At 44.9% G+C, this 16,455-nt stretch overlaps 1 protein-coding gene across 1 annotated transcript; it reads left to right on the top strand.

The window, feature by feature from the left end:
* Positions 1-3,720: 3,720 nt before the first annotated feature.
* Positions 3,721-9,841, top strand: LOC125481042 (zinc finger protein 234-like). The gene has a single exon (XM_048619122.1). The coding sequence runs from the start codon at positions 4,836-4,838 to the stop codon at positions 6,264-6,266; it is 1,431 nt and encodes a 476-aa protein (XP_048475079.1). The 5' UTR covers positions 3,721-4,835; the 3' UTR covers positions 6,267-9,841.
* Positions 9,842-16,455: the final 6,614 nt, after the last annotated feature.

Raw genomic sequence — 16,455 nt, 5'->3', positions numbered from 1 at the left:
CCCCCCCCCACCTCTCTCTCACCTGCTCTCTTTTCTTCTCTCTCTCTCACAAATGCACACATTCTCGCTCTCTCTCCTTCTCTCACTCTTTCTCTCCTTCTCTCACTCTTTCGCTCTCTCTCTCTCTCACTATGTCACATACTCTCTCACAGACACTCCCGCGCTCTGTCTCACCCACGCATGCTCTGTCGATGTTATGTCCTTCTCTTTTTCTCTCCCTCTCCATCTCGATCACGCACTGTCCATCTCACGCTCTCTGTTGATGATGTTGTGTTCTTCTCTTTTTCTCTCCCTCTCTCGGTCTCTCCTTCCGCTCTTCCTCTCCCACCCAAGCAGGAAAGAATTGGCCAGACTGAACTACAAATCAATGAGGGAGACCCCAGCATTGCCTGTGCATTTTCCCAGCTCCCGCTGTTTGGCAGGATCACCCTGTGCGCTCTCCCCAGGGCGGGCGCACGGCGAAGCAAAGAGGGGGCATGGGCATGAGCAGCTATGCCCAGAGAGGCGAGGGCATATGTGGCGGGAGGTGGCCAAGGGCTCCAGTGAAACCTCAAAACCCAAAGCTCCGGGAGATCAGTGCTATCGAGATGCATTTTTGCCAGTTCCAAGAGGTGAAAGGCATGGACAGAAGGTTTCTGAAGTGCGGGACAGGTGGGGGCGGGGATGAAGGGGATCCTCCTTTACTCACGAGTAACATCCCATCTTGCCATTCTCTCCTTCCCCACCATAGTTGGCACAGATGCCAATGAAGTCTCTGGCTCGGCTCTTCTATCATGGACCCTGGAAATGGTGGAACTCGTCTTTGACCTTATCACCATCACAGCCATCTTGCTTAGGGCCCACCTTCTGAGCCCAAGGCCTCCCACTGAGGACTCCACCCGTCCCCCAGAGCCTGTCCCTCAAGTCTTTCCTTCATTCTTCTAAACTCAGTACAGACCCAACCTCTTCTGATAAGACAGTCTCTCCACCCTCCTGGGATCAGCTGGGTGAACCTTCTCTGGACCGGCTCCAATGCCAGTCTATATTTCTTCAGATTTGGTGCCGCAAAACTGTTTCTTAAGATACAGGGCCCCGAAACTGTTTGCGGTATTCCAACTGTGGTCAGTCCCCACGCCACACCTTCCCTCCCCAACCTCTGTTTCCAAAGTCAGTTGTCACATGACACCAAGTTATAATCCAAGAGGTTTATTTGAAATCACAAGCTTTCATATCGCTGCTTCTTTGTCAGGTGAGGTTTTTATGTCCATGCCATCCTTGGGTATCTGTTTGGATTACACTGATTTGAACTAGGAGTAATCCAATTCCCACTGACCTAACCTCAAACCCAGCTCCGTGTCTGAACCAGGAACAGATTGCAGTGAGATGCCACAGAGAGAGAGAGAGACAGTCATAGAGATGTACAGTGCAGAAACAGACCCTTCATTCCAACTTGTCCAGGCCAACCAGATATCCTAAATTAATCTCATCTCATTTGCCAGCATTTGGCCCTTATCCCTCTAAACCTTTCCTATTCATGTACCCATCCAGATGCCTTTTAAATGCTGCCATTGTACCAGCTTCCACCACTTCCTCTGGCAGTTCATTCCATACACACACCATCTTCTGCTTGAAAAACGCAGTGTGTGTGGAAACAGATTCTCTCAGACTTCTGACCTTCTGAAACACCTGCGCATTCACACAGGGGAGAAGCCATTCATTTGTTCTGACTGTGAGAAGGCATTCAATCAATCATCTCACCTGCTGAGACAGGTTGGTGGCCAGATGGAGGATCAACATTTTTGAGTAGCCCTGACTGTAGCTGTTAATTTTATCAAACGTTAAGTAAACGTTTGATGGTGACTGGAGAACATATAATGATGTGGAAGTGCTGGTGTTGGACTGGGGTGGACAAAGTCAGCAGTCGTAGGACACCAGGTTATAGTCCAACAGGTTTATTTGAAATCATGCAAGCTTTCAGAGTGCAGCCGCTTCGTCACGAGTAGTGAGAGCACACAGTCCCAGAGTTTATAGGCAGAGAGATCAAAAGATTACACAACTGGTGTGAGTGGATTGTCAGATGATAAGTGTCTTTAGGTGACCAAGAGTGTTAGATTGTGAGTAAAGTGTCAACAGTTGAATAACCAGTGAAGGGATGACCTATAATCTGAGTGTGAGGCAGAGAGATAATTACAAAAAATTAAAAATACGGTGGTGCTGGAGATAAACTAAATGACTAGACTAACATGATAGGTATGAGTCACATGCCGAGGGTCTAACCAAAGAAATAAATAATTCAAAACTGTACAAACTAATTAAAGTAGAGAAATCATAATTTATCAAGGCAATGCTGTCAAAACAGAACAGTAAGGAAGATTTCACAGATACAGAACAGTATGGTAGGGTCACCTGTAGCACAACATGAAACCAAGATCATGGTTGAGGCCATCTTCACTGCACCTCAAGAAGGTGCGCTCCAAAAGTTTGTGATTTCACGTAAACCTGTTGGACTATAACCTGGTGTCAGGTGACTTCTGACTTTGTCCAGCCCAGTCCAACACTGGCACCTGCCCATCAAAGAGGCCAGTAATGCAGAAGGGACACAATGGGAGATCGGGCTAATTTGGATCAAGTAATGTAACATGCTTAATAAATTACATCAGGGTAGAACATCCCCTAGTGACCATCAAATGGTGTCCTGAACAGTACTGTGGGTGGGTTGGCAATGTGGAGGGTAGTAGTATTCGACAAACTAAGGGGCTAAATTCAGATCAAGCCCCCAGCTCTGTTTCTAAAGTAAGTAGCTGCAGAGATTCTGCATCGGTTGTAATTTTACAAACTGTGGATAATTCCCAGCGGATTCCAAAACTGCCAATATGACAGTTTATTCAAGAAAGGAGGAAAACTCCTGGAATTTGAGAAACCAGCTGAGAGAGTGTTTCAAGGTGTAGAGCTGGATGAACACAGCAGGCCAAGCAGCATCATAGGAGCAGGAAGGCTGACGTTTCGGGCCTAGACCCTTCATCAACAATGGGGGAAGGGAAGGGGGTTCTGAAATAAATAGAGAGAGAGGGAGGCGGATAGAAGATAGATAGAGGAGAAGATAGGTGGAGAGGAAACAGACAGGTCAAAGAGGCGGGGATGGAGCCAGTAAAGGTGAGTGTAGGTGGGGAGGTAGGGAGGAGATAGGTCAGTCCAGGGAGGACGGACAGGTCAAGGAGGCGGGATGAGGTTAGTAGGTAGGAAATGGGGGTGCGGCTTGAGATGGGAGGAGGGGATAGGTGGGAGGAAGAACAGGTTAGGGAGGCGGGGACAAGCTGGGCTGGTTTTGGGATGCGGTAGGGGGAGGGGAGATTTTGAAGCTTGTGAAATCCACATTGATACCATTGGGCTGCAGGGTTCCCAAGCGGAATACGAGTTGCTGTTCCTGCAACCTTCGGGTGGCATCGTTATGGCACTGCAGGAGGCCCATGATGGACACGTCGTCTGAGGAATGGGAGGGGGAATTGAAATGGTTCACGACAGGTAGGTGCAGTTGTTTATTGCGAACCGAGCGTAGGTGTTCTGCAAAGCGGTCCCCGAGCCTCCGCTTGGTTTCCCCGATGTAGAGGAGGCCACAACCCGTTGCTTTCCTGATCCTATGATGCTGCCTGGCCTGCTGTGTTCATCCAGCTCTGCACCTTGTTATCTCAGATTCTCCAACATCTGCAGTTCGTACTATCTCTGAGAGAGTGTTTCAGTCAGGGGGAGGCGCGGTCACAGTCCAACCCCGTCCATTCACTCCGATTGGCTGGAGGATCACCTGCTTCAACGCGGTCGTCCAGTCCCGCTTTCCCTTCCTATTGGTGCAAAGCCACCGTCAATCACCTGGTTTACCGCGGGAGAGAGCATGCGCAGTCCTGAAGTGAGCGGTGTAGGGAGAGATTCGGTTGGAACATCATGGCGGGTGTGATTACCCTCAGGTTCGCGGAGAAGGGAGGATGGAGCTGGGAGGGTGGATTGGGATGTTTTATGAACACGTTGAGAACAATTTAAACAAGGGAAAGTTACTGAACCAGCCACAGTTTCTCGTCAGTGAGGCCCTAGTCGGTGGCCGCCATCTTTATAGAAAGTCACCCGGGACAATGCGCATGCTCAATCTTGCCGACCAATCAGGGAGTTTCTAGCGTTGCTCCCAGCCTTCACCGTGACGTCAGGCCGCAGCCCAGCCCACGTTCTAATTGGTTGAAGGAGACAGGACGGAAATGCTGAGAACGTCCCCCTCCACGGTGCAGAACCCAAAGACCAAGAATAAGCTGCAGATCACGCGTTTAGAGACCTGAGGCTTCTCCGCAGGAACAGGCTCATATTCATGGTCACCAGCTTGGTTATATGTTAAGCAGGACGTAAGTTTAGCTATCTTGCTAATCCAAGAGTGGGCTAAAGAAATGGATTCAACCATATTAGACGTGGAGAATACTCGGGGTGAAGGAAAGGATGGACCCAGGACTTTGGATTTCAGATCAGGGATGATTGTGTTTTGTGGGATTGGTGACTTACACTTTTGATGAACCATACAGATTCCATACAAATTGGAATTCTTGGTTTTGAATTGCTGTCCTATGCTTTTGGTGGACAGTTTTGTGAACATCTTTCCCGAGGTTTTTTTTAAGAGTTCTCAGTATCATGGGTCTTTGAATGCACCAGGGGAAATGTTTGTCTGTGCTGACCTGGCTATAACATTTCACCCATCAGTGTGAGCTGTGAAAAGAGCTTTAAACAGTCACAAAACCTCAAAACAAACATTACGCTATTCAAAGCAGGAGAAACTCTTCAAGTGTTCTGTTCACAACCTAGAGAAACACAAGGACGCATGTGCCATGGAAAAACCATGGAAATGTGAGGAATGTGGTAAAGGATTTGATTACCCGTCCCTGCTGGAAAATCATCGACGTTATCACACTGGAGAGAAGCCGTTTATTTGCTCTGTGTGTGGGAAGGCATTTACTCAGTCATCTGGCCTTTGGTCACACCAGCGAGTTCACACTGAGGAAAAGCTGTTCAGCTGCACGTCCTGTGGAAAGAGATTCAGGCATTCTTCCGCCCTTAGTGTGCACCAACGCACTCACAATGGAGAAAAACCATTCACCTGCTCTGAATGTGGGAAGGGATTCACTCATTTATCCACTCTGCAGGCACACCAGCGAGTACACACTGGGGAGAAGCCATTCACCTGCTCAGAATGTGGGAAGGATTTCACTCAGTTGTCCACCCTCCAGATACACCAGCGAATTCACACTGAGGAGAAGCTGTTCAGCTGCACATCCTGTGGAAAGAGGTTCAGGCATTCTTCTGCCCTCACTGTGCATCAACGCACTCACACTGGAGAGAGGCCGTTCACCTGCTCTGACTGTGGGAAGAAATTCACTCAGTCCTTTCATCTTCAGGCACATCAACGCATTCATACAGGGGAGAGACCTTTCTCCTGCTCTGTGTGTGGGAAGGGATTCATTGTTTTACCCACTCTGCTGAGACACCAGCGAATTCACACAGATGAGAGGCCTTTTAAATGCCCCGATTGTGAGAAGGGTTTTAAAAGTTCCCAGGAGCTGACACTCCATCAACGTATTCACACCAATGAGAGGCCGTTCAGGTGCTCTCACTGTGGGGCTGGATTCAGGAGATCATCTGACCTCATTCTCCACCAACGCATTCACACTGGGGAGAGGCCATTCACTTGCTCCGAGTGTGGAAAGGGATTCACTCGGACAGCCAATCTTCTGAAACACCAGCGATTTCACACTGAGGAAAGACCATTCACCTGCTCAGAGTGTGGGAAAGGATTTACTCAGTCCTCCACCCTGCTGACACACCAGCAAGTTCACACCACTGAAAGACCTTTCAAATGTCCAGACTGTGGGAAGTGCTTTAAAATTTCCGGGGATCTGATGCGCCATCAACGTGTTCATACTGACGAGAGACCGTTCAGGTGCTCTCACTGTGGGACTGGCTTCAAACAATCATCTCAACTCAGTATGCACCAGAGAATTCACACTGGAGAGAGGCCATTCACCTGTTCCGAGTGTGGGAAGGGGTTCACTCGATCATCCCATCTGATGATGCACCAGCAGATTCACACTGGAGAGAGGCCATTCATATGCTCCACGTGTAAAAAGAAATTCACTCACTTATCCAACCTGCGGAGACACCAGCGAGTACACACAGGGGAGAAGCCATTCGCCTGCTCCGAGTGTGGGAAAGGATTCACTCGGTCATCTAACCTGCTGGCCCACCAGCGAGTTCATGAGTAACTTCAATGATTGGATCTTGCTGTTAATCACATCCAAGATGTTCATAAACTCCAGTCCAGTTAGACAGAATTGTTATGGTGTAGAACTCAGCCATTACATCTGCATTAGTTCTCTGAGGTATTATGCCGAGTTCGATTCTCTCACATTTTTCCTGTAAACTTGCTTGTTATTTAACCTTAATTATCAGCTAAATACCTCTTCTATGCCTCTTTGGAACCTGCTTCCACCATATTTCCAGACAGTCTATTCCAATTCCAGATCCTGACTACGCTTGTGAAAAAAATTGTTTGCCTCATAGTTGCCTGTTTTGCAAAACACTTAAAAGTTGTGCCCTTTGGTTCGCATTCCTTTTTACAAGCAGGAACAGTTTCTCCCCATCAATCGACACGCAGTCATGATTTTGAAAACTTGCAACAAATATCCTCTTAGTCTCCTTTCCAAAGAAACTGTTCCCAAAGTCAGGATGGCACAGTGGCTCAGTGGTTAGTACTGTTGTTTCAAAGCACCAGGGACCTTGGTTCAGTTCCACCCTCAGGCAACCGTCTGTGTGGAGTTTGTACATTCTCCCCGTGTCTGCGTGGGTTTCCTCCCACAGTCCAAAGTTGTGCAGGTTAGATGGATTGGCCATGCTAATCTCAGGGTTACATGGGTAGGGGTGGATCTGGTTGGGACGTTCTTCAGAGGGTCGGTATGTGCTGAATGCTTCCACAATGTGGGAATTCTGTGATGCTACTACAATTTAGCCTCATAACTGAAGATTCTCATCACTGGAAGAATTCTCATAAACCTCTTCTGTACTGTCTCCAGCGCATTCACATTCTTCTAGTATCGCATCCAGAACTATACACTGTATTCCAGCTAAGATCAAACTAGTATCTATGCAAGTTCATCATACCCTCTGTGTTCTTGTACTGTGTCCCTATTAATAAATCCAGAGATACTGTATGTTTTATTAACTGCTCTCTCCACTTGTCCTGTCACCTTTAATGACTAATGCATACACCCATACAGATCTGTCTGGTTGTGCACACCCTGTTGTGTTTTAAACTGTCTCTCCATGTACTTTCTACCAAAAAGTATCACCACACTCTTCTCCACACTGAATTTTATCTGCCAGCGATCCGCACATTCCAGCCACTTATCAATTCCTTTGGAAGTTCTACACTGTCCTCCTCACAGTTTACACTGATTCAAAAGTTGGAAACATTCACAAAATTTAATGTTGACCCTTGCACATCCATGTCTAAATCATTTATGTATATGTCAGGAAAAGCAAAGCATTTTCATTGAATCGCTACAGTGTGGAAACAGGCTATTTGGCCTAACAAGTTCACACTAAAACTCCGAAGAGCATCCCACCCAGACTCAAACCCCTCCACTCTATCTCTGTAACCCTGCATTTCCCCTGGCTAATTCACCTAACATACATGTTCCTGGACACTGTGAGCAATTTAGCATGGCCAATCCACCTAATCTGCACATTGTTGGACTGTGGAGGAAAGAGGAGCACCCAGACGAAACCCTCGCAGATACAGGGAGAACGTGCAAACTCCACACAGACAGTCGACCAAGGCTGAAATCAAACTCGGGTCCCTGGTGCTGTGAGGCAGCATTGCTGACCACTAACTTGTGTAGAACTAACTTCAGGGGTCTCCACTGAAAATCTTACAGCCAAAAAATTTGTTAGCCATTCCTCTCTGTTTCCCATCACTCAGCCAATTTTGTATCCATGTTGCTCCTGTCCCTCTTATTCCGTAAGGTTCACTTAAGTTTCTTGTGTGACACTGTTTTAAACAGCATTTGGAAATCCATGTAGACTGCTGCAACAGTACCACCTTCAACAGTTCTGTTGAATATCTTGCCTCAGGGTTTCCAGTACTCGGCTCACAACAGGTCTTCCAGGTCCCTGAGGATTTTATCCCCCAGCAACGAATACTGCAGTTGAACTGAGTTGGTTGTAACTCTGTTGTATTGTTTAATTACTGAATTGATTCAAATTACTTCTAGGTATTTTGGTAAATGTGCTAATGAGGAAAGCAATGGGACTGTTCAATACATCCCTCCTCTATGATCCTGCACAAACTTTTATTCATTGTATAACCTTTCAGTTCCAAATAAGATTGGCCAAGACCCTGGAGGACTCACTGCTAACCATCTTATCAGATCACACATTCCTTCTGCCAGAAACTGCAGCATGGAATTTAAAACAGGCTGATGGAGTTTGAAGTATGACCCAGTCCTTTAACATAATCACGGATTCATGATTAATTCTTCAATTTAATGAGCTGACACTGACAACTTATTCAATCATATATTTCTGACTGGTGACAAATTCACACATTTGGTTAAATGCCTTCCTGAGTTAAATATTAGTCTTAAAATGACTCCCTTATAAAATGTAAGTAGTTTGAAAAGGGTGAATTTCTACTTAAATGAATTACCCAGGTTCACTCACAGGTGTCTGTCTAAAGATCTTCCCTTACCACCTCCTTCAAGGTTGCAATGTCTTCAGTAGTGGTCAGACAGTCAAATCAAGTTCTCTTTAAAAGTTCATAGGCAAAGGCAGTAACATTTCCAAGAGAGCTTCTGTAAAGACTTCACCTTTTTATTTTGGATTGTGGAACAAAATGGGGAAAGAACTGCTTTAAGCAAAGGACTGTGGACGGAGTTGCTGCACTTCCTAAACACATGTTACTGAAACTCATTGTGAGTTGTGTTCACACTGTTAGTTTCTTTACACAGCGGGGGAAGAGAGTTAAGAGGCCATGGCACTGGGTATGTGTGCACAATTGAGTTGACTTGAAGTCTGAAGGCATCAGCATGACCAAAATTCTCTGATACTCCTGATTAGCTGAATGCTGTGGTTCTGAACAACACAGAGAGAAGCCTCCAGATTGCAGAAATGAGTGTCATCCTTGCTCGCGTGCTCTCTGCAGTGAAGTAACCAAAGTCTGGAAGACAGCAAGAGATTATCTCCCACCAGCTGCTGTGAACAGTTGCCTCTACTAATAAGCAAAAGATTTGACAATTAGCGTGTTAACTACCCTGTGTCTTTTGTGAAGAGCTGAATGTATGTGTAAATCAGGAGATGGGAGAACAGAAGGTTTTGGAAAGCAGAAAGAACAATGGTGGGGGGGCACAGGGGGGAGTTCAGAGTTTGAACTATTAGAGTTGTGTGTTGGTAATTCATATTTGTGTTTGCCAATGGTTAGGAATGATCTATTTGCAATAAAGACCGGTTGTTATGAAGTACAGAAACCTGGTCAGTGTTTTCAGTTAACCAGAGTCCATTAGACAGATAAATTGGGGACTTTGAGTACTCTGATTAAATCTTTATATTCGGCAATGCCCTTAGGGAGTAGTGGGGCTCAAGTATCAGGGCACTTTCCCAATTGGGTCATGACAACCTGTCAACTTATTAGTCTCATCCCCACTTTTCTTTCAGTAGAATGTACATTAGCAATAGACAAATGCATTCCATTGAACTGGACCCAAGGTGTGTTAATCCAATTCTCATTGAGTGCTTTCTTTAAATCTATCTCTTACCCTCAGTCACCTCCTCTCTCAATAAAACTTTACACATCCAATTAGTTATTTTCCTCCCATGTTCATAAATCCTGGAGAAATATTGCTTTCCAAAATAAATCAATGTTTTATTAATTTCAGGATAAATGTAATTTGTTTCTTTTTTTTATTTTAGTTGGCATATATTACTTTGAATTAACATGGTAAGTTGTGCCATTTTTAAAATCGGTGACAGCCTAATTTGAAGTAGCTGACAGGTTTTCCTAATCTGAATTGTTTTCTGTCAGTTGAAACTGAATTTTCTCTACCCAGAACCACTGAGACTGTCTGTCATGAGATTTTGCTTTTTTTCTAAAATGGAGAGTTTGTTTCCAATGCAGGAAATTGGCACCACCATTTAATATGACAACCGTCCTCCATTTGCACAAGCCGTAACATGCATCATCTTGATACCAATTCAAACACACAGTCTTCTCTTTCCACGTTGACCTAAGTGGCTTTGTGTCACATATTGTGTTCCAAATGAATTGACTGTGGCTGCAGTTTCTACAGTGTTTACTTTGAATCAGAATCAGAAGGCTTGAAGTCCTCAAATTGCTCAATGCTGACTTTAGCCTAACATTTGCTCAGACTGCGAAAACTAAGAATAGAAGAAGGTGCCACATCCAGCACAGATATTGGCTGCATCGTACATTCGTGTGGTCCACAACATCCAGAAGACCGCCACTTGCCAACACAGGGATCTGCATTCCATCTAGACTGTGACCAGGAAACCATTCTGAGGAGACTCAAATGAAAGCAAACTATTGTGAATCCTGGATCTCTGAAATAGACACAGAGACTAAAAGTTTACCGGGTTTGGTGGATTATCAGTGCATTCACACCAGGCAGAAACTGTTTCAATATTCTGTGCCTGGGTAATGATTCACTGAGTCACTGTAAATCTACAGGTGATTGCAGAAGTATTAATCTTCAGTTTTTAGAAAAAATCAGTGGTGGTGATATTACCCATCATCCACTCAGGCAGTGATAGTCCGCTATCCACATCACAGGCAGAGCGGTGCACGGGCGGGTCAGTGAGTTAGGGCCTGGGCGGAGGGAGCAATGGAGCTGGTGGCTGATGAGAGCGGCTCCCTCTGTGAACAGCGTATGTGGCGGCAAAGGCCGGGGTAGGAGCTCCTGGATCCGGGTTTGCAGAGATTTGGGGCAGTGACCGGTGGTGAGGGGGAGGAGGACTAACAGATGGGTTTTATTAACTCCTTTTCCAGATGGGGAGGATCTGCAAACTGCAACCCAGAGAAATGTTTATCTCTTCCCACTCTCCATGCTGCACTGACATCGATGGGGTTTATAAACTTAAAAATAATGCAGCCTTTGGGAAAGATTGAAGATTGGGGCCCTTAAGGAAGGCTCAGCAGTGACTTGACAGAGCAGTTTAAAATGATCGATGTTTTGGATGGGGTTTATATGTACAGAATTTTTCGACATGAAATTTTTTTCACTTAGAGTGATTAAAATGTAGAATTCACAGAAAATTGTACAGGCAAGGAACAAAGATATGTTCAAAAGGAAATTAGAATAGTCTGAGAGGGAGAAGAGATCAGAAAAATAAGTCAGAAGACTGAGGTGAGGTGAATGAAATGGAAGAAAAAATATACTCTTTTTGCAGGGTATTCACAGGGTTGGACATCCAGAAGCTGCAACAAGTCGTCACATCAAAATCAGACAGAGTCATTCAGTTCATCAGATTCTGAATATCATCAGCCTCTGAATGGGGAGAGAGAAATGCTCGTCTGTGAGAAAAGATTTTAAACATCAGTGTGACTGCAAAAGCACCAAGACACACACCCAAGGGAAAGTGTTCCAGTGAACTGACTGTGGTAAGAGCATTAACCAGTTATACAGCCTGAAAAATAATGACACCATCCACAACAGGGAGAGACCATTGATGTGTTTTGCCTGTGGAAATCAGTTTCAGTCAATCATTGAACCTGGAAAGAATCAAGAACACTGACAGCATGGAGAAACTGTGGAAGTGTGGGGACTGTGGGAAGGGATTCAGTTACCCATCAGGGTTGGAAACTCATCAACACAGTCACACTGGGGAGAGGCCTTTCAGCTGCTTCGTGTTTGGGAAGCGATTCATTCAGTCATCCAGCCTCTACACATACCAGCATGTTCACACTGGGGAGAGGCCAATTCTCCATGCATGTACAGAAATTGAACGCTTATTCAACCCTCCGGATGCTTGAGCAGGTTCACTCTGATGCAAGATCGTTTAAATGTTCTGACTGTGAGAAGAGTTTTAAAAGCAGAAAGGATACATTGATACGTCAATGCAGTCACACTGGGAAGAGACCATTGACCTGCAAAGTGTGTGGGAAAGGATTCACTCAGTCATCCCACCTCCTGATACATCAACTTGTTCACACTGATGAGAGACCTTTTAAATGTTCTGACTGTGAGAAGAGCTTTAAGTGTAAAGAGCTTTAAGTGTTGTGGATGGTGTCATTATTTTTCAGGCTGTATAACTGGTTAATGCTCTTACCACAGTCAGTTCACTGGAACACTTTCCCTTGGGTGTGTGTCTTGGTGCTTTTGCAGTCACACTGATGTTTGAAATCTTTTCTCACAGACGAGCATTTCTCTCTCCCCATTCAGAGGCTGATGAACCACCATTGCACTCTGACTGGAGAGAGACTGTTCATCTGCTCTGTGTGTGGGTAGGGATTTACTCGTTCATCCTACCTTCTGACACATCAATTTGTTCACACTGATGAGAGACTTTCTGGATGTCCTGACTGTGAGAAAAAATTTAAATGTGGAAAGCATCTTCTTAAACACCAGTACACTTACACAGGGGAGAGGCCATTCCTCTGCTCTGCCTGTGGGAAAGGATTCACTCGATTATCTCACTTGCTGAGACACCATTGAGTTCTCACTGGGGCGAGGCCATGCTCGTGTGCTGAGTGAGAACAGGAATTTGTTGATTTATCCAATCTCTGATCCACCAGCGAGTTCACACTGGGGAGAGGCCATACTCCCCACACATGATGGGGAGGTTATGGCCTAGTGGTATTATCACTGGACTGTTAATCCAGAGACCCAGACAACATTCTGGGGACGTGGGTTCAAATCCCGCCTCGGCAGATGGTGGAATTTGAATTCAATTAAAAAATATCTGGAAATAAGAATCTAATGATGACCATAAATCCATTGTCGAGTGTCCAAAAAAAACCCATCTGGTTCGCTAATGTCCTTTAGGGAAGAAAACTGCCATCCTTACCCGTTCTGGCGTACATGTGACTCCAGACCCACAGCACTGTGTTTGACTCTTAACTGCCCTCTGGGCAATTAGGGATGGGCAATAAATGCTGCGGTTAGTGACGCCCTCATCCCATTAATGAATAAAGAAAAACAACCTGCTCCCTGTGTGGCAAGAGATTCACTCACTCATCCCACCTCACCACACACCAATTTGTTCACGCTGATGAGAGACTTTTCAATGTTCTGACTGCGAGAAGAGGTTTAAAAGTAAACAGAATCAGCTGAAACATTAACAAATTCACACTGGGGAGGGACCTTTCATCTTCTCCATGTGTGGGAAAGGATTTGCTCAGTCACACTACCTCCTGAAACACCAGCAACTTCACTTGCGGAAGCAGCAATTGGATTCTGCTATTATTGCTGCTGTAAACTGCATTCAGGACTGAACCTTGTCTGGCTGTCCATTTCCAATGAGTTTCCACAGTTTTGTGTATATAATCAAGGATTTGAACTTCAATTAGGGGCCATGATGAAGTTTGTGGATATCACAGAAGTTGGCCATGTGGTGGACAATGAGGAAGAAAGCTGTGGACTGCATGATGTCAATGGACGACTCGAGCTGGCAGAAACATGGCCAATGGAATTCATTCTGGAGGTAATGAATCTGGGAGGACATGGGCCAACCGGGCAAGAAAATGCACAATAATTGGTCAGATAATGAGAAGCACAGAGTAACAGCGAGCAGTCGGAGTGATGTCCACAGATTCCCGAAGGTGGCTGGAGAGGCTGGTAAGAAGGTCAGTGAGACGTTTGGTTCAGTCAAGAATATGAGACCACACTGGAACCTGAGAAAACACTAGTTAGAGCAGAGCTAGATTACTGTGGACAGTTCTCTTTGTCATATTAATCAACAAGAAAGTGAGACTAGATTAATTATCATGAAACTGAAAACAATTTCATGGAATAATAGAATCCCCTACATGAAAGCAGGCCATTCAGCCCATGAATCCACACCGACCCTCCGAAGAGCAGCCCACCCAGACCCAATCCCATACCCTATCCCTTCAAGTTTATCCCTATCTGCATTTTCCATGGCGAATCCAACAAACCTAAACATGAAAATTTAGCACGGCCAGTCCGCCTAACCTGCATGTTTGGACTGTGGGAGGAAACCACAACACCAGGAGTAAACCCACGCAAACGGGGAGAACGTGCAAACTCAACACAAACAATCACCCGAGGGTGGAATCGAACCTGGGTCCCTGGTGCTGGTAGGCAGCAGTGTTAACCAAAGAGTCACTGTGCTCCCCCTTTATAAATTTGTTTATGTAACTACAATCAGTGTTCAATTTATCAAATGCAGCTGATGAAGATTAAGCTAACCTACAAGGTATTGTGACAATGAAAATGTCTGAAGTTTTTCAGCCAACTAAAATCTGCAGTGTTTTGATAATAGTAATTAAGAAAAACATTTTGACTAACTTACTATTAAATAAAATGACTTGTCTATAAGAGAAGAAGTTGATTGTTGACTCACTGATGAAACGATCTTGATTATAATCTGGTTTATTTTGGCCTAGTTAATGAATAAACAAAAGGCAGGGTATCCCAGGCCCACGGAGTGCAAATCCATTCCATGTGAGAAAACCAGGGTAATTCGAGTCACAGCACAGAAACAGGCCCTTTGGCCCAACTCATTTATGCTGACCAGGTTTACTAAACTGATCTAGTCCCAGTTGTCTGTGTTTCCTTATAACCCTCTGTTACTTTCCTATCCATGTACTTGTCCAAATGTCTTTTAAATTGCCTCTACCGATTATTCTGGCAGCTCGTTCCATATATGCACCACCGTCTGAGTGAAAAAGTTGCCCCCTCAGGACCCTATTAAATCTTTCCCCTCTCACCATAAACCCATGCTCTCCTGTTCTGATCTCATCTACAATGGAAAAAAAAAGACCATTGCTATTCATCTTATCTATGTCTGTCATGATTTTAAAAATTTCCGTGATGTCATCCCTCAGTCTCCTATACTCCAGGGAAAAAAGTCCCAGCCTATCCAGATTCTCTTTATAACTCAAATCTTCCAGTCTTGGCAACATCTTGGTAAATCTTTTTTGTGCCCTTTCCAGTTTAATGACATCTTTCCTACACCAGGGTGACCAGAATTGTGTGCAGTACTCCAAATATGGCCTCACCAATATCTTGTATAGCTGTAACATGATGCTCCAATTCCTGTACTCACTGCTCTGACCAACAAAGGCAAGCATGCCAAATGCCTTTGTCATCAGCCTGTCAACCTTTGACACCAGGGACATAATTCTTGTGACTGATGAGAACACACATTTGACCACAGCTAATGAACTGCACTCAGTTCTGGTCCCCATACTCCAGGAACGATCTGATCCAGAGACGTTACAGAGGAGATTGATGAGGATGTTTCCAGGATTGGAGAATGTCAGCTCTGAGGAAAGATTGGATAGGCTGGGATTGTTTTCTGTGAAACAGAGGAGACTGAGGTGAGGTTTCATTGAAATGATAAAATTATGGAGTCCAGATTGAGTGGATAGGAAGAAACTATTCATTAATAGAGAGGTCAGTAACTCAAGGTTTTCAATTTAAAACAATTCAAAGAAAGAGGGAGAGGGGAGAAATCCAGAGTTGGTAGGGTGCTGGAACTCTTTGTCTGGTAGCATGTTAGAGGCAGAAACCCTCATCATTGTTAAAATGAAAGGACATGGATGCACTTGAAATGCTGGAACATACAGGTTATGGACTAAGATCCACAGGTTATGGACTAAGATCCACAGATTAGGATCAGCCTGGATAGCTCTGTTTCAGCCTACACAAACAAGATGGGCCAAGTGGCCTCAATCTGTGCTGTAACATTTGGATATTTTTATTCTAACAATTTAGTTTGTTTCTGATAATGTTAATAACCTCCCCAACTGGACTGGAGTTAAATATTCTAGAGAAATGTCAAATAAATCAGCTTTGCTTCAAACATGTCACTGCAGCTTGTTGTATTTCACCCCTGAGGGTTTAATATCACCTGGAGCTCAGAAAGGACAATCTCGGGGGAGGATCGTACAGCAGCAGCAGAACGTCAGCCTGGACACATCCTTTAGGGTCACACTGAGGGAGACAAATAGCACTTTGGTCTTTCTCATCTCTGTTCACTGACAGCAAGGCACTGGGGTTGGTTAAACCTGCAGTGTGTAAGAAATGTGTCCCAGCCACTGTATTCCATAGCTCAGAGCTCTTAGACACGGAATAGAACCCCGTTTTCAACTGGGTTTAGACTCAGAGGAAGAACAACGGTCAATGTTGGAAATGTGTTTCAAACCAGAGATTAGTGTAAAACTGTGATCAGTTCCTGACTGGAAATGAACCAGCAGGT

Source organism: Rhincodon typus, chromosome 42, assembly GCF_021869965.1.
Source record: "Rhincodon typus isolate 14 chromosome 42, sRhiTyp1.1, whole genome shotgun sequence".
NCBI classification, from domain to species: domain Eukaryota; kingdom Metazoa; phylum Chordata; class Chondrichthyes; order Orectolobiformes; family Rhincodontidae; genus Rhincodon; species Rhincodon typus.
The sequence above is the reverse complement of the archived record's forward strand: the minus strand, read 5'-3'. Positions and strand labels throughout refer to the sequence as shown.

Bases quoted from the DNA above. Each gene is read 5' to 3' on its own strand.
- LOC125481042 (XM_048619122.1), top strand. From the start codon at position 4,836: ATGGAAAAACCATGGAAATGTGAGGAATGTGGTAAAGGATTTGATTAC.